General features: G+C 42.3%; 1 protein-coding gene across 1 annotated transcript in view; it reads left to right on the top strand.

The window, feature by feature from the left end:
* Positions 1–22,735, top strand: part of RHOT2 (ras homolog family member T2) — a 390,839-nt gene that overhangs the window by 32,533 nt on the left and 335,571 nt on the right. Inside the window, 1 exon segment of the mRNA XM_053694715.1 lies at positions 994–1,047. Coding sequence (XP_053550690.1) covers positions 994–1,047 — 54 coding nt within the window.

Below are 22,735 nucleotides of genomic sequence, written 5' to 3'. Positions count from 1 at the left end.
GATAAGAGACAGCCTTCAAGGTCTAAGAAATTAGCATATGAACCTCCTAGGTTTAGCTTTCATCTAAGAATACTAAGAGTACAAAGCAAAATTGGTGATAAAAGTTAATTGGAAAGTTGTTTAAAATGACATGCCCTATCTGAATCATGAAAGTTTGTTTTGGACTAGACTGTCCCTTTAACCTCTGCATATTTAAATTCCCAGGATGCATTTTCCACTTTTGAGCAGGATTTGGTGTTTGGTGAGCCAATCAGGATCTGTATACACAAGTAGCTGCCGCTTACCAACTACCAACTTAACATCATGCCTGGTTGCATGACTTTGTGTGTTTAATCCTTACATGGCTGAAACACAGAACCAGTGAGTAATTGTGCAATAATAAAATGCCCTACCAAATTTAAAGGGATAGGAAACCTAATTTTTTTTCTTTTAACATTCAGACAGAGCATGCCATTTTAAACAACTTGTTAATTTACTTCTGTTATATAGTTTGCTTCTTTCGCATGCTATCCCAGCAAAACACTACTGGGAGCTAGCTGCTGATTGGCGGCTGCACAGATATGCCTCTTGTCATTGGCTTACCTGATGTTTTCAGCTACTTCCCAGTAGTGCATTGCTTCTCCTTCAACAAAGTATACTAAGAGAAGAAAGGACATTTGATAATAGAAGTAAATTGGAAAGTTGTTTAAAATCTGAACTGTGAAAGAAACATTTTGAATTTGATGTCCCTTTAAGAGAATATTTTATTATTGCATTCAGTTATTCCTTTAAATATTATTTGCACCCTTCAATTTACTCAATGCCAAAAATATTATGTAATATTTAAAAAAAAGTATCTGGTAAGCGCACAGTACAAATGTGTGCTTTCTATATTACTTTATTATATTCCATTCTATATTCCATTTCATTATTACATAAAAAAAACTAAACACAAAAGATAACTAGTGAAACGGAGCTCTTTGAACATTTAATTTCTTTCTTTTTTCTTCACAGGCAAATGTCGTTTGCATAGTGTATGATGTGACCGAATTAAACACCATTGAAAAGGTGAGGAAATGAAATTAGAAAATGAGGACTTCGGAAGTTTTTTTTTTTTTGCAGAATGTTTTAGAATTGTTGGAACATAAAGTAAATATAAAAATGGTAAATACCTAGCTTGTCTTTCAGTGGAATGATCTGAAGAATTTGGACGAGACTAGATAAGGGTAATTAATTCCTTTGATGTTAGTAAGGTTGGACTTTTATATAATGTACTGTGACAGTTTATTCAGTTTGTTCTCATATGTAGAAAAGTCTTTGAAATCCTACAAAGCTTATAAATGACAATGCAGGGGAAGAAATTCAGTGTTTCTGTGATATAATTTGTATAAAACACCACATTTTTATCTGCAACGTGTATTAAGAAGCTGTATTCACATTCAAGCACGTATACGCAACCAGTGTGCTTATTCTCTCTCGTCACTCTCTCTATATTTATATAAAGAAACAATACACAAGCTCTCAATTAAATGCAAATGCTGTAAAACCCTTTTATTTTAAGTGACATCTTAATGTAAATTAGAAACGTTAAACTCCGCTTGTAGCGCTTCCTTTTTAGGAAAAAAGTTATGTTTCCTTACCCAAGATTTTTGTCATTTATGTACTCAAAGCACTTAAAGTTTTAATATGTCATTTTATTTCTGTTTGAGAACCTAAAGTCTAGCATTATTGTAAGTATCTTGCGACGTAAGAATATATACTTTTTTTTCCCCCCTTTTTATTTAAAAAAATTGTCTAACTTTCTCCAATAACCTTATTCAGTGCAATGTCAGTTTTATTGGAATTTTATCCAAAATGTTACAAAACATAACCCAGGTATGCTAGAGTTGTGGACACCTATTTAGCTTCTGTACATTTAAATGATTTATGATACATAACAAATAAAGAAGACTATTCCATAGCATTTGGACCAGAGAAACCACTTCAGCAGTCATTTGCCTTGTTCACCAAGGATAAAATTCTAACCGCAATGGCTGGCTGGTTGGTTTCTGGGATCTGGCAAGTCCTGCTTGCGCTCTCATGATCTACTGTATAGAAGCTTACATGTTGTCTACATTCCTTCTCATACTATGTCTTCTACAGACAATTCAAGCAAAACAATGTGAAGGTAGTGTTGATCATGCCATGTTGGTTCCAGCGTTTATTGCTATTGGCTATAGACAAACTTTGGAGTCTGCGTCTAGACTGGATAATGAAAGGTCTTGTCTTTCATTCTGATATGCAAACCCTATATCTACAAACAAAAGAGACAGCGCACCTGCAACTCATGCAGAAAAGTTTAATGGAGCACGCAAATGCACAACCAAAAACTGCACTTACTAGATGATGATTAAAGGGTCAAGTCTACACCTTAGTCATCTTAAAGTCTTACCTTTAGATTAAGCTGCAAATAGCCTCCTGCACCCCTTTCTATATAATGCAGCAGGAAAAGTTATTTTAACCCCTTAATGACTGATGAAGTGCCAGGTAAATTATGCAAAAACTGTCAGTTAGTGACCATGGACATACCTGGCACGTCATCCAGTAAAACGAGTGATGGTAGCGATCGGTGATTGCTTCAGCCGCAGCCGCTCTTAGTGTATTGTCACTCTGTGGCCCTCTCTTCATCGGGCAGCGATGGTTCCGATCATTGGTGGTGTAGGAGGGTTAGGAGGTAGGTGGGTGGGTGGCCCATAGCTGGAGGGGTAGGAACTGGTGGGGCCTGGTGGGACCGCTACACTACTGAAAATATATTCTCTAAGAGCGGCGAGGGAGGTGGGAGAAGGGAGAGGGGGATCCTAGACGTGGAGGGGGGGATTAGAAGGTAGGGATATGATCTTGGAGGTGGTAAATGAGGGAGGGGAGAGGTAGGGAGCAGCTACGCTACAGAAAAAAATGTTTTGTTTTGTTTAATAAAAATAAAATGTTTAGCAAACTGGGTACTGGCAGACAGCTGCCAGTACCTAAGATGGCATAAATCAGTTAGAGGTGGGAGGTTTAGAGAGCTGTTTGGGGGGGGGGATCAGGGAGGTTCGCGTTAAGGGGGATCTGTCAGGGTGCCAGGAATCAGACTGAGACGAGAAGTGCAAAAATAATCACACCTTTTTTAATAGCAAAAATAATAAAAAGTCCACAAGTCAAATAACAAGCCAGGAGTCAAAACCAGAGCTGGTAATCAGACGAGCCGAGTCAGAAGCCAAAGCGAGTAGTCAGACGAGCCGGAATCAGGAACAAGGAGAACAGCAGAGTCGGAAACAAGCCAGGGATCAGGAAGCAGGAGGGATGTCAGACAGCCAGGTAAAACACAGGAACAGGAATTCTCACAAACAGGTCTGGGACAATGCAAGGGCAAAGCATACTGAACAGAGGCCCTTTAAATAATAAGTGATGACATCACAATTCTGAGACTGCAACCTGTCTCAAATGGATGATGTACACCAGTCTGGCCATAAAAGGGCATGCAGGAAATGAGCAGCATCACACACTATGCACCAGAGTCAGCAAGAGAGGTGAGTAATATAGCTGCCAGCAGCACATGGCAAACAAAGCAGGAAAAAAACCCTGACAGTACCCTCCCCTCAACTACCCCTCCCCCGAGGGAGGACAAAAGGCTTATTGGGGAAATGGCATGGAAGGCACAGAGGAGGGTGGGAGCATGAACATCAGAGGAGGGAACCCATGAACGCTCCTCCGGACCGTAACCCCTCCAGTGAACCAAATACTGTACGCAGCCCCTGGACATACGAGAGTCAATAATGCTGCTGACCTCATATTCTTCATGGTTGTCAACAAAGATAGGACGGGGACGAGGCAACACAGTGGTAAACCGATTACAAACCAATGGTTTCAAGAGGGAGACATGAAAAACATTGGAGATGCTCATTGCAGGAGGAAGATCAAGAGCGTAGGCCACAGGATTGACCCGTCGGAGTATTCGAAAAGGACCAACATAACTGGGAGCCAGTTTATTGGAAGGCACACAAAGGTTCAAGTTGCGGGAGGACAGCCAAACCCTGTCACCAACCTGGTAGGAAGGCGATCAGCCTGGATCTTTTGGCGCTGCATAGAACGATGAAGGCAATCCTGAATCTGCACCCACGTGGAACAGAGTTTCCGGAGATGCTCCTCCAAAGCCAGAATACCCTGAAACATGAATGAATCTGGCAACAAGGATGGTTGAAATCCATAATTCGCCATGAATGGGGATAACTTGGAGGAAGCATTAATAGCACTATTCCGAGCAAACTTTGCCCAAGGTAACAGTTCAGACCAATTATTGTGGTGATCTGAGACATAGCAATGGAGGAACTGTTCCAGAGCTTGATTAGACTGTTCCGCAGACCCATTGGATTGAGGGTGATATGCCGAGGAGAAGGAAAGCTGGATCCCCATTTGAGCACAAAAGGAACGCCAAAATCTGGAGACAAACTGGCTACCCCCGTCCGACACTATCTCCTTGGGTAACCCATGTAAACGAAGACCTCCCGGGCAAAAATTGAAGCAAGCTCCTGAGCGGTAGGCAGCTTCTTCAAGGGAATGCAATAGGACATTTTAGAAAAACGGTCAACCACCATAAGGATAACAGTATTGCCATTTGAAACAGGGAGCTCGACAATGAAGTCCATGGAAAAATGTGTCCAAGGACGCTCACCATTAGCAATAGGTTGAAGAAGACCCACATGAAGACGTCAAGGAGTCTTATTCTGTGCACAAACTGAGCAGGAGGCAACATACGCAGCAACATCAGAACAAAGACCTGGCCACCAGAATTGTCGAGTGACAGACCAAATAATTTGGTTCTTGCCTGGGTGACCTGCGGCTTTAGGATAGTGGTAAGTGTGCAAAAGTTTAGTTTGAAGATACTCAGGAACAAAACACTTACCACTAGGTTTCTCAGGAGGTGCATTGGTTTGTGCAGCCAGGATCTCCTCCCCCAAGGGAGAAGTCAAATTAGTATGTATGGTAGCCAAAATATGGTCAGGAGGTATAACTGGAGTCGGTACAGACTCCTCCTTGGACAGAGGCAAAAATTGTCGAGAGAGGGCATCAGCCTTAACATTCTTACTGCCAGGCAGGTAGGAGACCACATAATTAAACCGAGACAAAAATAGCGCCCATCTGGCCTGTCGGGGCGACAAACGTTTTGCTTCAGATAGATAAGTTAAATTCTTGTGGTCAGTATGAATGAGCACTGGTACGCTAGTACCCTCGAGAAGATGCCTCCATTCCTTGAGTGCCAAAATTATGGCCAGTAATTCCCTGTCGCCAATTTCATAATTGCACTCCGCTGGAGACAATTTCTTAGAGAAGAGACCGCATGGATGCAAGGGACCGTCAGGCTAGGACGTTGAGACAAGAGGGCACCTACTCCAGTCTCAGACGCATCGACCTCAAGAATGATAGGCAGGGCAGGGTTAGGATGAGCCAGAACTGGAGCGGCAGCAAAGGCAGTCTTAAGACTATCAAAGGCCTTAATGGCAGTAGGTGACCAATGGAGTGGATCATTCTCTTTACGGGTCATGTCTGTGATAGGTTTGACCAAGGAAGAAAAGTTTTTAATAAACTTTCTACAGTAATATGCGAACCCCAAAAAACGTTGAAAACACCGAAGACCAACTGGGCGAGGCCACTGCAGACAACTTGTCAGGATCCATGGAGAACCCTGCAACGGAGATAACATAACCTAGGAAGGTTACTTGAGTCTGATGGAACTCGCATTTCTCGAGTTTACAAAACAGGCCGTTCTCATGTAGTCTGTGAAGAACCCATGTAACATCAGAACGATGAGCCTCAAGCGTGGGTGAGTGTATGAGGATGTCGTCTAAATACACCACAACACACTGTTGCAACATATCTTGTAGGATATCATTAATAAATTCCTGGAAAACAGCAGGAGCATTACATAGGCCAAAGGGCATTACAAGATACTCATAATGCCCGCTCCTGGTGTTAAATGCTGTTTTCCATTCGTGGCCCTCCTTGATCCTAACGAGATTGTTCGCTACTCTCAAATCAAGTTTAGAAAAGACCGTAGCTCCCTTTAGGCGGTCAAAGAGTTCCGTAGTGAGCGGAATAGGGTAAGAATTCTTAATGGTAAGACGATTAAGACCCATATAATCGATGCATCGCCATCCTTTTTCTTCACAAAGAAGACGCCAGCCCCTGCAGGAGAGCAGGATTTGCGGATTATCCCTGGCAACAGACCATCAGCAACATACTCTTCTCCATAACAGACAGAGGAGGAATGGCTCCGGGTTGCAGGTCTATAGCACAATCATAAGACCGGTGAGGAGGCAACGTACCGGCACGCACCTTGTCAAAAACGTCTAGAAACTCTCGGTACTCCTCTGGCATTTGAGATACAGAAGAAGTGCATAAGACTTTAACTGGTTTCCGAAGACAAGTGGAAATACATTGCGGAGACCACAACAAAATTTCGGACCTGCGCCAGTCGAGACTGGGATTGTGCTTTTGGAGCTAGGGATAACCCAAAACAAATGGAACATGTGGTGAATTTATCACCTGGAACTGGAGGGTTTCAAAATGGAGAGCCTCAACAGCCATGGATAAGGGAGCGGTCTCGTGAGTAACGAGTGCGGGCTGAAGGGGCCTGCCATCAATGGCCTCAATAGCAAGCGGAACGGACCGAGGCAAAACAGGAATGGAGTGCTTTGATGCAAAAGCACTGTCAATGAAATAGCCCGCAGCACCGGAGTCAACAAGAGCCTGGGTCCAGGAGACATGGGAGGAGAGGGAGGCATGGGTGGGAACGAACACGTAGGAGACAACGGAATAGGAGGCTTCTGCAAGTGCTCCTTGAAAGAGGGCCTCTCTCTGAGTCTGATGCCAATAAGGATCAAAAAAGACACCAAAGCCTTGAGATCCTCTGGTAAATCTCTGGCAGAGACTTCGTCTTTAATTGCATCAGAGAGCCCATGAAAGAAGGTGGCAACAAGGGCTTAATTGTTCCAACCTACCTCTGTGGCAAGCGTACGGAACTCAATGGCATACTGAGCAACAGATCGCGTACCTTGCTGAATGGACATGAGTCATTTAGCAGCAGAGGAGGAGCAAGCCGGAACATCAAATACCCTTCGAAAGGAGGCCACAGATTCAGGATAATTTGAAATCACAGGTTTATTAGTCTCCCACAAGGGATTAGCCCAGGCAAGAGCTGTGTCAGAGAGTAACGAGATGAGAAATCCCACCTTAGCTCTGTCAGAGGGAAACGCCTGAGGTAACATTTCAAAGTAAATGCCCACCTGGTTCAAAAACCATCTGCACTGAATAGGATCACCTCCATATCGCTGAGGTAGAGGTGCAGAACCGGACATGCTCCTGGTAGGACTAGGTGCAGCAGCGGAAACAGGAGCAGCCATAACTTGCGGGAAACTTTGGTCCAAATGTGCAGTGCGAGTCAGCAGGGTTTGCAGGGCTAGTGCAAATTGATCCAAGTGGTGATCCTGTTCATCCATCCTGAAAATGATGGTAGGTAAAAATAATAAAAAGTCCACAAGTCAAATAACAAGCCAGTAGTCAAAACCAGAGCTAGTTGTCAGACGAGCCGAGTCAGGAGCCAAAGCGAATAGTCAGACAAGCCGGAATCAGGAACAAGGAGAACAGCAGAGTCAGGAACAAGCCATGGATTAGGAAGCAGGAGGGACGTCAGACAGCCAGGTAATACACAGGAACTCTCACAAACAGGTCTGAGACAACGGAAGGGCAAAGTATACTGATCAGAGGCCCTTTAAATAATAAGTGATGACATCACAATTCTGAGACTGCAACCTGTCTCACATGGATGATGTACGCCAGTCTGGCCATAAAAGGGCATGCAGGAAATGAGCAGCATCACACACTATGCACCAGAGTCAGCAAGAGAGGTGAGTAAAATGGCTGCCAGCAGCACATGGCAAACAAAGCAGGGAAAAAACACTGACAGGATCCTACACTGCAGAAAATATATTTTTAAAAAAACAAGCCTTATTTTCATACTGGTAGACTTTCTGCCAGTACTTAAGATAGGGGTGACCATTGGGGGGTGAGGGAGGGAAGAGAGCTGTTTGAGAGGGATCAGGCTGGGATCAGGGGGTGGGATGTGTCAGGTTGGAGGGTAATCTATACACTAAAGCTAAAATTAACCCTACAAGCTACCTAATTAGCCAGCTGCATTTAGCGGCCTTCTAATTACCAAAAAGCAATGCCAAAGCCATATATGTCTGCTATTTCTTATCAAAGGGGATCCCAGATAAGCATTTACATCCATTTGCACCATGATTGCACAAGCTGTTTGTAACTAATTTTAGTGAGAAACCTAATGTTTGTAAAAAAAAGTTTACTATTTGTTTTTTTTTAATTTCATCGCATTTGATGGTGAAATGGTGGCATGAAATATACCGAAATGGGCCTAGATCAATACTTTGGGTTGTCTACTAAAAAAATATATAGTTTTGGTAGGTAGATATAAAAAAGTCTATATTTCTGTTTAAATAGAGTGATAGCAAAAATGCTAAAAATACTCTGGTCTTTTGGGGAAGTTTTAGTCTGAAATGCCGGTCCTTTAAGAGGGTAAACATTGGGTATTTCTAAACTCAGGACAAAATTTAGAAACTATTTAGCATGGGGTTTTCTTTTACAAAGATATGACGAGTCCACGGATTTCATCCTTGTGCAATATTAATCTCCTGCTAACAGGAAGTGGCAAAGAGCACCACAGCAGAGCTGTATATATAGCCCCTCCCTTCCCCTCCACTTACAGTCATTCTCTTTGCCTGTGTTATAATAGGAAGACATGGTAAAGTGAGGTGTTAGTTTTAGTTTCTTCAATCAAGAAGTTTTTTTATTTTAAATGGTACCGGTGCATACTATTTTCCTCAGGGGGATATGGAAGAAGATTTCTGCCCTGAGGTTTGATGATCTTAGCATTTGTAACTAAGATCCACGCTGGTTCCCACGAGACTTCTGAAGGTAACCATGAGACATCTTCAGTGTGGAGACCGGTTTCATGCTACAAGCAGCATTAAGGTATGTGCAGCCTTTTTTCTGAGGAGACTTGGTGTGTCAGAACTGGCTGGCATTATTTCCCTGTATGGGAATGGGGTAAGCAGTAATCCTAATTTATATGAGGGGTATTACTGGAGTCCCTATATTATATTTATCATTGGTTGACTTTATTGGGCAATGTGACATGGGAGACAATGTAAAAACGATGTATTTAGTTTTTTTATTATTGGCATTTAACCTTAAGGGGCGGGGCTTATTTTTGCGTGCTCAGATGTGCACTTCCTTTAGGCTGAGCAGCAGCAAGCAGTAACTCCAGTGGCTTCTGGTCTGAAGGGTTGGAAACTTGTCAAAGTACCCTGGGGGCAGGTAGGCGCCACAGCAGAGCTGTGGCGAGGTGCAGAGGGTTTTTTTTATCTCTCTTCTGACTAGTTGTTGATATAAGTACTTCTAAAGCCTTATTTCTGCCCTTGCTTCTGGGTGCAGTAATTTTTGGATTAACCAACGATCTTAAGTTAAATTTGGAGTTAATTTAACGTCAATTGAGCATTTTGGAAAAATTGTTCACTTTTTCTTTTCTTAAAGGCACAGTACACGTTTTTTCAAATGTTTATTTTATGCAATAAGTGTTTAAACAACTTTTGTTGTATTACTAGTCTGTTCAACATGTCTGACATTGAGGATTTTCATTGTTCTATGTGTTTAGAAGCTATTGTGCAACCCCCTCTAACATTGTGTAACTCTTGTACTGAAAGGGCCTTACAATGTAAAAAGCATATTTTAAATAAAGTAAGTGTGCCTAAGGATGATTCTCAATCTGAAGTGAATCAGGATATGCCATCCAATTCTCCCCAAGTGTCACAACCTTTAACGCCCACACAAGCGTCTAATTCCTTTACTCTGCAGGAGATGGCTGCAGTTTTGTCAACTGCCCTTACAGAGGTATTGTCTAAATTACCAGTTTTGCAGGGTAAACGCAGTAGGTCAGGTATTAATGTAAATACTGAATCCTCTGATGCTTTATTAGCTATTTTCCGATATTCTCTCACAGTGCTCTGAGTTGGGGATCAGGGAATTACTGTCTGAGGGTGAAATTTCTGATTCAGGGAATGTTTTACCTCAAACAGATTCGGATGCTATGTCATTTAAATTTAAGCTTGAACACCTCCGTCTGTTACTTAGGGAGGTTTTAGCGACTCTGGATGATTGTGACCCTATTGTGATTCCTCCAGAAAAATTGTGTAAAATGGATAAATACTTGGAAGTACCTACTTACACTGATGTTTTTCCGGTTCCTAAGAGAATTTCGGAAATTATTAGAAAGGAATGGGATAGACCAGGTATACCGTTTTCTCCAGTGTTAATTTTGTCGACTAAAACTAGACTAAAATGACTATAAAACTAAAGAAATTCTGATGACTAAAATATGACTAAATCTAAAATGACATTTTAGTCAAAAGACTATGACAAAACTAAATCAAAATTACATTTCTTTCATATAATTAGCAAGAGTCCATGAGCTAGTGACGTATGGGATATACATTCCTACCAGGAGGGGCAAAGTTTCCCAAACCTTAAAATGCCTATAAATACACCCCTCACCACACCCACAATTCAGTTTTACAAACTTTGCCTCCCATGGAGGTGGTGAAGTAAGTTTGTGCTAGATTCTACGTTGATATGCGCTTCGCAGCAGGCTGGAGCCCGGTTTTCCTCTCAGAGTGCAGTGAATGTCAGAGGGATGTGAAGAGAGTATTGCCTATTTGAATACAATGGTCTTCCTCTAGGGGATCTATTTCATAGGTTCTCTGTTATCGGTCGTAGAGATTTCTTCTCCTACCTCCCTTTTCAGATCGACGATATACTCTTATATACCATTACCTCTACTGATTCTCGTTTCAGTACTGGTTTGGCTATCTACTATATGTAGATGAGTGTCCTGGGGTAAGTAAGTCTTATTTTTGTGACACTCTAAGCTATGGTTGGGCACTTTAAATGTAAAGTTCTAAATATATGTCTTTAAACTTATATTTGCCATGATTCAGGATAATCAGTATTCCTTCATTCAGACTGTCAGTTTCATTATTTGGGATAATGCATATGAATAAATATTTTTTTCTTACCTTGAAAATTTTCAAATTGACTATTTTTCCCTGCAAACTTTTTTGGCGCAAAATTTTGTCATTTCCGGCGTCGTAGTTGTCGCCGGAAGTTGTTTGTAGTTACGTCATTTTTTTGACGCATGTGTTTTCAGACGTTTTTTTGCGCCAAAAAATGTTGGAGTTGGTTTTCGAAGTCAGAGGATGTGACGTCATACTTGGCGCCAAAAAATATGGGCGTTGTACTTAGCGTCAATAATATGGGCGTCATACTTGGCGCCAGAAATGTGGGCGTCATACCTGTTCCACTTTTTTCTCACATTATTTAAGTTTCACTTTTTTGTTGCTTCTGGTTGCTAGAGGCTTGTTTATTTTGCATTTTTTCCCATTCCTGAAACTGTCATTTAAGGAATTTGATAATTTTGCTTTATATGTTGTTTTTTTCTATTAAATATTGCAAGATATTCAAAACACTGTTCCTGTTTCAAGAGATGCTGAGGGATTCCTGTTGACTGATATCAGTCCTACCAAAGCTAAGTTCATTTATTTTAATTTTATGAATGTCTATCTTTAGCTATGGTTTGTAATAAGTTATCATGATAAACTTTTACATGCAGAATCCATTAGTATTTATGCTTTATATATTGCTATTCTTTTTATATCTTATGTACAAGATATACTTAGAATTTTATAAGAATATTTTTCTGATTCTATTTTAAAGGCTTTGTCTGACGTCCCGCCTTCTAATAAAATTTCTTGGTCTTTTTCAAACTTCTTTTAGTTGATGAAGTTTCAAATGACCAACAACATAATGAATTTTCCTTCTCTGATGGTGCTTTTTTCTCATTCAGAATTTTTCTTCATCAGATATTGACACTAACAAATCTACTTTTTTATTCTTTAATAGAGTACATTTGTTCCTTGTTCAAAAGGTGTTGATTATTTTGGATATTGATATATCTAGTTCTTTTGATTTTAAAGACTAGCTAACATTTAAATTCTGCTTGTTTATCTTCTGTGGTTTCTTCAGAGGTTTTTTTCCAGTTCCTGATACTAGGGAATGGAATAGGCTGAGAATTTTCTTTTAGTCCTTCTTTAAGGTTTTTAAATTGTATTCTTTGCCGGCAGTTAGTTTTCAGTTTTGAGGAAAGATTCCCCAAGTTAATGGGGCTATCTCTACTCCTGCTAAATATACTATTATTCTTACAGCAAATAGTATTTATTTTTCTCTTGTTAAGTGTATCCAGTCCACGGATCATCCATTACTTATGGGATATTCTCCTTCCCAACAGGAAGTTGCAAGAGGATCACCCACAGCAGAGCTGCTATATAGCTCCTCCCCTCACTGCCATATCCAGTCATTCTCTTGCAACTCTCAACTAAGATGGAGGTCGTAAGAGGACTGTGGTGTTTTATACTTAGTTTATTTCTTCAATCAAAAGTTTGTTATTTTTAAATGGTTCCGGAGTGTACTGTTTATCTCAGGCAGTATTTAGAAGAAGAATCTGCCTGCGTTTTCTATGATCTTAGCAGAAGTAACTAAGATCCTTTGCTGTTCTCACATATTCTGAGGAGTGAGGTAACTTCAGAGGGGGAATAGCGTGCAGGTTTTCCTGTAATAAGGTATGTGCAGTTAAAATATTTTTCTAGGGATGGAATTTGCTAGAAAATGCTGCTGATACCGAAGTAATGTAAGTAAAGCCTTAAATGCAGTGATAGCGACTGGTATCAGGCTTATTAATAGAGATACATACTCTTATAAAAGTGTATTTTAAAACGTTTGCTGGCATGTTTAATCGTTTTTTACATATGTTTGGTGATAAAACTTATTGGGGCCTAGTTTTTTCCACATGGCTGGCTTGAATTTTGCCTAGAAACAGTTCCCTGAGGCTTCCCACTGTTGTAATATGAGTGGGAGGGGCCTATTTTAGCGGTTTTTTGCACAGCAAAAATTACAGACACAGACATCCAGCTTCTTCCTGCATGACCCAGGACTTCTCTGAAGGGCTCAAAAGGCTTCAAAAGTCGTATTGAGGGAGGTAAAAAGCCACAGTAGAGCTGTGGCAGTTGTTGTGACTGTTTAAAAAACATTTTTGTCATTTGTTATTCCGTTTTTGGTATTAAGGGATTAATCATCCATTTGCAAGTGGGTGCAATGCTCTGCTAACTTATTACATACACTGTAAAAATTTCGTTAGTGTAACTGCATTTTTTCACTGTTATTTCAAAATTTGGGAAAATTTGTGTTTCTTAAAGGCGCAGTAACGTGTTTTTTATATTGCTTGTAAACTTGTTTTAAAGTGTTTTCCAAGTTGCTAGTCTCATTGCTAGTCTGTTTAAACATGTCTGACACAGAGGAACCTACTTGTTCATTATGTTTGAAAGCCATGGTGGAGCCCCATAGGAGAATGTGTACTAAATGTATTGATTTCACCTTAAACAGTAAAGATCAGTCTTTGTCTATAAAAGAATTATCACCAGAGGGTTCTGTCGAGGGGGAAGTTATGCCGACTAACTCTCCCCACGTGTCAGACCCTTCGCCTCCCGCTCAGGGGACGCACGCTAATATGGCGCCAATTACATCAGGGACGCCCATAGCGATTACCTTGCAGGACATGGCTGCAATCATGAATAATACCCTGTCAGAGGTATTATCTAGATTGCCTGAATTAAGAGGCAAGCGCGATAGCTCTGGGGTTAGGAGAGATACAGAGCGCGCAAATGCTGTTAGAGCCATGTCTGATACTGCGTCACAGTATGCAGAACATGAGGACGGAGAGCTTCAGTCTGTGGGTGACATCTCTGACTCGGGGAAACCTGATTCAGAGATTTCTAATTTTAAATTTAAGCTTGAGAACCTCCGTGTATTGCTTGGGGAGGTATTAGCTGCTCTGAATGACTGTAACACAGTTGCAATTCCAGAGAAATTGTGTAGGCTGGATAGATACTATGCGGTGCCGGTGTGTACTGACGTTTTTCCTATACCTAAAAGGCTTACAGAAATTATTAGCAAGGAGTGGGATAGACCCGGTGTGCCCTTTTCCCCACCTCCTATATTTAGAAAGATGTTTCCAATAGACGCCACTACACGGGACTTATGGCAGACAGTCCCTAAGGTGGAGGGAGCAGTTTCTACTTTAGCAAAGCGTACCACTATCCCGGTTGAGGACAGTTGTGCTTTTTCAGATCCAATGGATATAAAATTGGAGGGTTACCTTAAGAAAATGTTTATTCAACAAGGTTTTATTTTACAGCCCCTTGCATGCATTGCGCCTGTCACTGCTGCGGCGGCATTCTGGTTTGAGGCCCTGGAAGAGGCCATCCAGACAACTCCATTGAATGAAATTATTGACAAGCTTAGAACGCTTAAGCTAGCTAACTCATTTGTTTCTGATGCCATTGTTCATTTGACTAAACTAATGGCTAAGAATTCCGGATTCGCCATCCAGGCGCGTAGGGCGCTATGGCTTAAATCCTGGTCAGCTGACGTGACTTCAAAGTCTAAATTACTCAACATTCCTTTCAAGGGGCAGACCTTATTCGGGCCTGGCTTGAAGGAAATTATTGCTGACATTACTGGAGGCAAGGGTCATACCCTTCCTCAGGACAGGGCCAAATCAAAGGCCAAACAGTCTCATTTTCGTGCCTTTCGAAATTTCAAGGCAGGAGCAGCATCAACTTCCTCCGCTTCAAAACAAGAGGGAACTGTTGCTCATTCCAGACAGGCCTGGAAACCTAACCAGTCCTGGAACAAGGGCAAGCAGGCCAGAAAGCCTGCTGCTGCCCCCAAGACAGCATGAAGGAACGGCCCCCTATCCGGAAACGGATCTAGTGGGGGGCAGACTTTCTCTCTTCGCCCAGGCGTGGGCAAGAGATGTTCAGGATCCCTGGGCGTTGGAGATCATATCTCAGGGATATCTTCTGGACTTCAAAGCTTCTCCTCCACAAGGGAGATTTCATCTTTCAAGGTTATCAGCAAACCAGATAAAGAAAGAGGCATTCCTAAGCTGTGTGCAAGACCTCCTAGTAATGGGAGTGATCCATCCAGTTCCGCGGACGGAACAAGGACAGGGATTTTATTCAAATCTGTTTGTGGTTCCCAAGAAAGAGGGAACCTTCAGACCAATCTTGGATCTAAAGATCTTAAACAAATTCCTCAGAGTTCCATCATTCAAAATGGAAACTATTTGGACCATCCTACCCATGATCCAAGAGGGTCAGTACATGACCACAGTGGACTTAAAGGATGCCTACCTTCACATACCGATTCACAAAGATCATCATCGGTTCCTAAGGTTTGCCTTTCTAGACAGGCATTACCAATTTGTAGCTCTTCCCTTCGGGTTGGCCACTGCCCCGAGAATTTTTACAAAGGTTCTTGGCTCACTTCTGGCGGTTCTAAGACCGCGAGGCATAGCGGTGGCTCCGTATCTAGACGACATCCTGATACAGGCGTCAAGCTTTCAAATTGCCAAGTCTCATACAGAGATAGTTCTGGCATTTCTGAGGTCGCATGGGTGGAAAGTGAATGTGGAAAAGAGTTCTCTATCACCACTCACAAGAGTCTCTCCTTCCTAGGGACTCATAGATTCTGTAGAGATGAAAATTTACCTGACGGAGTCCAGGTTATCAAAACTTCTAAATGCTTGCCGTGTCCTTCATTCCATTCCACGCCCGTCAGTGGCTCAGTGCATGGAAGTAATCGGCTTAATGGTAGCGGCAATGGACATAGTGCCATTTGCGCGCCTGCATCTCAGACCGCTGCAATTATGCATGCTAAGTCAGTGGAATGGGGATTACTCAGATTTGTCCCCTCTACTAAATCTGGATCAAGAGACCAGAGATTCTCTTCTCTGGTGGCTTTCTCGGGTCCATCTGTCCAAGGGTATGACCTTTCGCAGGCCAGATTGGACGATTGTAACAACAGATGCCAGCCTTCTAGGTTGGGGCGCAGTCTGGAACTCCCTGAAGGCTCAGGGATCGTGGACTCAGGAGGAGAAACTCCTCCCAATAAATATTCTGGAGTTAAGAGCAATATTCAATGCTCTTCTAGCTTGGCCTCAGTTAGCAACACTGAGGTTCATCAGATTTCAGTCGGACAACATCACGACTGTGGCTTACATCAACCATCAAGGGGGAACCAGGAGTTCCCTAGCGATGTTAGAAGTCTCAAAGATAATTCGCTGGGCAGAGTCTCACTCTTGCCACCTGTCAGCGATCCACATCCCAGGCGTAGAGAACTGGGAGGCGGATTTTCTAAGTCGTCAGACTTTTCATCCGGGGGAGTGGGAACTCCATCCGGAGGTGTTTGCTCAACTGGTCCATCGTTGGGGCAAACCAGAACTGGATCTCATGGCGTCTCGCCAGAACGCCAAGCTTCCTTGTTACGGATCCAGGTCCAGGGACCCGGGAGCAACGCTGATAGATGCTCTAGCAGCTCCTTGGTTCTTCAACCTGGCCTATGTGTTTCCACCGTTTCCTCTGCTCCCTCGACTGATTGCCAAAATCAAACAGGAGAAAGCATCAGTGATTCTGATAGCGCCTGCGTGGCCACGCAGGACCTGGTATGCAGACCTAGTGGACATGTCATCTCTTCCACCATGGACTCTGCCTCTGAGGCAGGACCTTCTAATACAAGGTCCTTTCAATCATCCAAATCTAATTTCTCTGAGACTGACTGCATGGAGATTGAACGCTTGATTCTATCAAGGCGTGGCTTCTCCGAGTCAGTCATTGATACCTTAATACAGGCTCGGAAGCCTGTCACCAGGAAAATCTACCATAAGATATGGCGTAAATATCTTTATTGGTGTGAATCCAAGAGTTATTTATAGAGTAAGGTTAGAATTCCTAGGATATTGTCCTTTCTCCAAGAGGGTTTGGACAAAGGCTTATCAGCTAGTTCTTTAAAAGGACAGATCTCTGCTCTGTCTATTCTTTTACACAAGCGTCTGGCAGAAGTTCCAGACGTCCAGGCATTTTGTCAGGCTTTGGTTAGGATTAAGGCTGTGTTTAAAACTGTTGCTCCCCCGTGGAGCTTAAACTTGGTTCTTAAAGTTCTTCAGGGAGTTCCGTTTGAACCCCTTCATTCCATTGATATTAAACTTTTATCTTGGAAAGTTCTGTTTTTGATGGCTATTTCCTCGGCTCGAAGAGTCTCTGAGTTATCTGCCTTACATTGTGATTCTCCTTATCTGATTTTTCATTCAGACAAGGTAGTTCTGCGTACCAAACCTGGGTTTTTACCTAAGGTGGTTTCTAACAGGAATATCAATCAAGAGATTGTTGTTCCATCATTGTGTCCTAATCCTTCTTCAAAGAAGGAACGTCTTTTGCATAATCTGGACGTAGTCCGTGCCTTGAAGTTTTACTTACAGGCTACTAAAGATTTTCGTCAAACATCTGCCCTGTTTGTCGTTTACTCTGGACAGAGGAGAGGTCAAAAAGCTTCGGCAACCTCTCTCTCCTTTTGGCTTTGGAGCATAATACGCTTAGCCTATGAGACTGCTGGACAGCAGCCCCCTGAAAGGATTACAGCTCATTCTACTAGAGCTGTGGCTTCCACCTGGGCCTTTAAAAATGAGGCCTCTGTTGAACAGATTTGCAAGGCTGCGACTAATGGATGATCCGTGGACTGGATACACTTAACAAGAGAAAACATAATTTATGCTTACCTGATAAATTTATTTCTCTTGTAGTGTATCCAGTCCACGGCCCGCCCTGTCCTTTTAAGGCAGGTCTAAATTTTAATTAAACTTCAGTCACCACTGCACCCTATGGTTTCTCCTTTCTCGTCTTGTTTCGGTCGAATGACTGGATATGGCAGTGAGGGGAGGAGCTATATAGCAGCTCTGCTGTGGGTGATCCTCTTGCAACTTCCTGTTGGGAAGGAGAATATCCCACAAGTAATGGATGATCCGTGGACCGGATACACTACAAGAGAAATAAATTTATCAGGTAAGCATAAATTATGTTTTTTTCCTTCAGATGGTCGTATCTTATTTAAGGAAAATTATTTTCAGGTACTTTTCTTAGACCTGTAATTTATTTGGCTGATGTTGCAATTGCTGCATCTTTCTGGTTGGATACTTTAAGATCAAGTATCGGATTATGATTTGTTTTAGCATTGTTAAAAGGACAAAATCTTCTACTTTTTTGAAGTTCAGACTAAGTGCTATTGCATTGTCTTGTTATCTTGCATTTGTTGATTATGCAAGTCCAGTGTGTTGTCTGATCCTTTAACTTGATTAACATGCTAATAATTTCATTTGTGTTGTCATTTTATTAAAATATTTCGCAAATGAGGTTTAATCTATGTCTTTAGCTATTTTAGCTAGAAGAACTTTGTGATTTCAATCTTGGAATGCTAATTTGATTTCTAAAATCCATATTTCTCCAACATTGGTGTGTCCGGTCCACGGCGTCATCCTTACTTGTGGGATATTCTCTTCCCCAACAGGAAATGGCAAAGAGTCCCAGCAAAGCTGGCCATATAGTCCCTCCTAGGCTCCGCCCACCCCAGTCATTCTCTTTGCCGTTGCACAGGCAACATCTCCACGGAGATGGTTAAGAGTTTTTTGGTGTTTAAATGTAGTTTTTATTCTTCTATCAAGTGTTTGTTATTTTAAAATAGTGCTGGTATGTACTATTTACTCTGAAACAGAAAAGGATGAAGATTTCTGTTTGTGAGAGGAAGATGATTTTAGCAGACAGTAACTAAAATCGATTGCTGTTTCCACATAGGACTGTTGAGATGAAGTAACTTCAGTTGGGGGAAGCAGTTAGCAGATTTTTCTGCTTAAGGTATGACTAGCCATATTTCTAACAAGACGATGTAATGCTGGAAGGCTGTCATTTCCCCTCATGGGGACCGGTAAGCCATTTTCTTAGTCAAACAAACAGAATAAAGGGCTTATTATGGGCTAAAAAACTGGTAGACATTTTTATGGGCTAAATCGATTGCTTTATTTGGGCATTTTATTCATATTTATGCTGATAATTTGCATTTATAAACTTGGGGAACGTTTATTAAACGGCAGGCACTGTTAGACACTTTTTCCAGTCAGGGGGCCTTCCTAGTTGTAGACTGAGCCTCATTTTCGCGCCATTACTGCGCAGTTGTTTTTTGAGAGCAGGGCATGCAGATGCATGTGTGAGGATCTAAAAATTGCTGGAAAAGCTTCTAGAAGGCGTCAATTGGTATCGTATTCCCCTCTGGGCTTGGTTGGGTCTCAGCAAAGACTATAGCTGGGACTGTATAGGGGTTACATTTATAAATGGCTCCGGTTCCGTTATTTTAAGGGTTAAAGCTCTGAAATTTGGTGTGCAATACTATTAATGCTTTAAGACACTGTGGTGAAATTTTGGTGATTTTTGAACAATTCCTTCATACTTTTTCACATATTCAGTAATAAAGTGTTTTCTGTTTAAATTTTAAAGAGACAGTAACGGTTTTGTTTTAAAACGTTTTTTGTGCTTTGTTGACAAGTTTAAGCCTGTTTAACATGTCTGTACCTTCAGATAAGCTATGTTCTATATGTATAAAAGCCAATGTGTCTCCCCATTTAAATTTGTGATAATTGTGCCATATCGTCCAAACAAAGTAAGGACAGTACTGCCACAGATAATGAAATTGCCCAAGATGATTCCTCAGATGAGGGGAGTAAACATGATACTACATCATCTCCTACTGTGTCTACACCAGTTTTGCCCACGCAGGAGGCCCCTAGTACATCTAGTGCGCCAATACTTATTACCATGCAACAATTAACGGCTGTAATGGATAACTCCATAGCAAATATTTTATCCAAAATGCCTACTTATCAAAGAAAGCGCGATTGCTCTGTTTTAAACACTGAAGAGCAGGAGGGCGCTGATGATAATTGTTCTGTCATACCCTCACACCAATCTGAAGGGGCCATGAGGGAGGTTTTGTCAGATGGAGAAATTTCAGATTCAGGAAAAATTTCTCAACAAGCTGAACCTGATGTTGTGACATTTAAATTTAAATTAGAACATCTCCGCGCACTGCTTAAGGAGGTGTTATCTACTCTGGATGATTGTGACAACTTGGTCATTCCAGAGAAATTATGTAAGATGGACAAGTTCCTAGAGGTTCCGGTGCACCCCGACGCTTTTCCTATACCCAAGCGGGTGGCGAACATAATAAGCAAGGAGTGGGAAAAGCCCGGCATACCTTTTGTTCCCCCCCCTATATTTAAGAAATTATTTCCTATGGTCGACCCCAGAAAGGACTTATGCCAGACAGTCCCTAAGGTCGAGGGGGCAGTTTCTACTCTAAACAAACGCACTACTATTCCTATCGAAGATAGTTGTGCTTTCAAAGATCCTATGGATAAAAAATTGGAAGGTTTGCTTAAAAAGATTTTTGTACAGCAAGGTTACCTTCTACAACCCATTTCGTGCATTGTTCCTGTCACTACAGCAGCGTGGTTCTGGTTCGAGGAACTAGAAAAGTCGCTCAGTAGAGAGACTCCATATGAGGAGGTTATGGACAGAGTTCACGCACTTAAATTGGCTAACTCTTTTATTTTAGATGCCGCTTTGCAATTAGCTATATTAGCGGCGAAAAATTCAGGGTTTGCTATCGTGGCGCGCAGAGCGCTTTGGCTAAAGTCTTGGTCAGCGGATGTGTCATCCAAGACAAAATTGCTTAACATCCCTTTCAAAGGTAAAACTCTATTTGGACCAGAATTGAAAGAGATTATTTCAGACATCACTGGGGGAAAGGGTCACGCCCTTCCACAAGATAGGTCTTTCAAGGCTAAAAATAAGTCTAATTTTCGTTCCTTTCGCAATTTCAGGAACGGACCGGCCTCTAATTCTGCATCCTCTAAGCAAGAGGGTAATGCCTCACAACCCAAACCAGCCTGGAAACCGATGCAAGGCTGGAACAAGGGTAAGCAGGCCAAGAAGCCTGCCGCTGCTAACAAAACAGCATGAAGGAGTAGCCCCCGATCCGGGACCGGATCTAGTGGGGGGCAGACTCTCTCTCTTTGCTCAGGCTTGGGCAAGAGATGTTCAGGATCCCTGGGCGCTAGAAATAGTTTCTCAAGGTTATCTCCTGGAATTCAAGGAACTACCCCCAAGGGGAAGGTTCCACATGTCTCACTTATCCTCAAACCAAATAAAGAGACAGGCATTCTTACATTGTGTAGAAGACCTGTTCAAGATGGGAGTGATACACCCAGTTCCAATAAAGGAACAAGGAATGGGATTTTATTCCAATCTGTTCGTAGTTCCCAAAAAAGAGGGAACTTTCAGACCAATTTTGGATTTGAAGATCCGAAACAAATTTCTCAGGGTACCATCGTTCAAGATGGAAACCATTCGAACGATTCTACCCACTATCCAGGAAAGTCAATTTATGACTACCGTGGATCTAAAGGATGCGTACCTACATATTCCTATCCACAAAGAACATCATCAGTTCCTAAGGTTTGCTTTTCTGGACAAGCATTACCAGTTTGTGGCCCTCCCATTCGGGTTAGCCACTGCTCCAAGGATTTTCACAAAGGTGCTTGGGTCCCTTCTAGCGGTTCTAAGACAGAGGGGCATTGCAGTAGTACCTTACTTGGACGACATTCTAATACAAGCGTCGTCCCTGTCAAAAGCAAAGGCTCATACAGACATCGTTCTGGCCTTTCTCAGATCACACGGATGGAAGGTGAACATAGAAAAAAGTTCTCTGTCTCCGTCGACAAGAGTTCCCTTCTTGGGAACAATAATAGATTCCTTAGAAATGAGGATTTTTCTGACAGAGGTCAGAAAATCAAAACTTCTAAGCTCTTGTCAAGCTCTTCATTCTGTTCCTCGTCCTTCCATAGCGCAGTGCATGGAAGTAGTAGGGTTGATGGTTGCAGCAATGGACATAGTTCCTTTTGCACGAATTCATCTAAGACCATTACAACTGTGCATGCTCAAACAGTGGAATGGGGATTATACAGACTTGTCTCCAATGATTCAAGTAGATCAGAAGACCAGAGATTCACTCCGTTGGTGGCTGACCCTGGACCATCTGTCCCAGGGAATGAGCTTCCGCAGACCAGAGTGGGTCATTGTCACGACCGACGCCAGTCTAGTGGGCTGGGGCGCGGTCTGGGAATCCCTGAAAGCTCAGGGTCTATGGTATCGGGAAGAGTCTCTTCTCCCGATAAACATTCTGGAACTGAGAGCGATATTCAATGCTCTCAGGGCTTGGCCTCAACTAGCAAAGGCCAGATTCATAAGGTTCCAATCAGACAACATGACGACCGTTGCGTATATCAATCATCAGGGGGGAACAAGGAGTTCCCTAGCGATGAAAGAAGTGACCAAAATAATTCAATGGGCGGAGGATCACTCCTGCCACCTGTCTGCGATCCACATCCCAGGTGTGGAAAACTGGGAGGCGGATTTTCTGAGTCGTCAGACATTCCATCCGGGGGAGTGGGAACTCCACCCGGAGATCTTTGCCCAAATAACCCAATTATGGGGCATTCCAGACATGGATCTGATGGCGTCTCGTCAGAACTTCAAGGTTCCTTGCTACGGGTCCAGATCCAGGGATCCCAAGGCGACTCTAGTAGATGCACTAGTAGCGCCTTGGACCTTCAACC

Source organism: Bombina bombina, chromosome 11 (assembly GCF_027579735.1).
Source record: "Bombina bombina isolate aBomBom1 chromosome 11, aBomBom1.pri, whole genome shotgun sequence".
Lineage (NCBI taxonomy): Eukaryota > Metazoa > Chordata > Amphibia > Anura > Bombinatoridae > Bombina > Bombina bombina.
The sequence above is the reverse complement of the archived record's forward strand: the minus strand, read 5'-3'. Positions and strand labels throughout refer to the sequence as shown.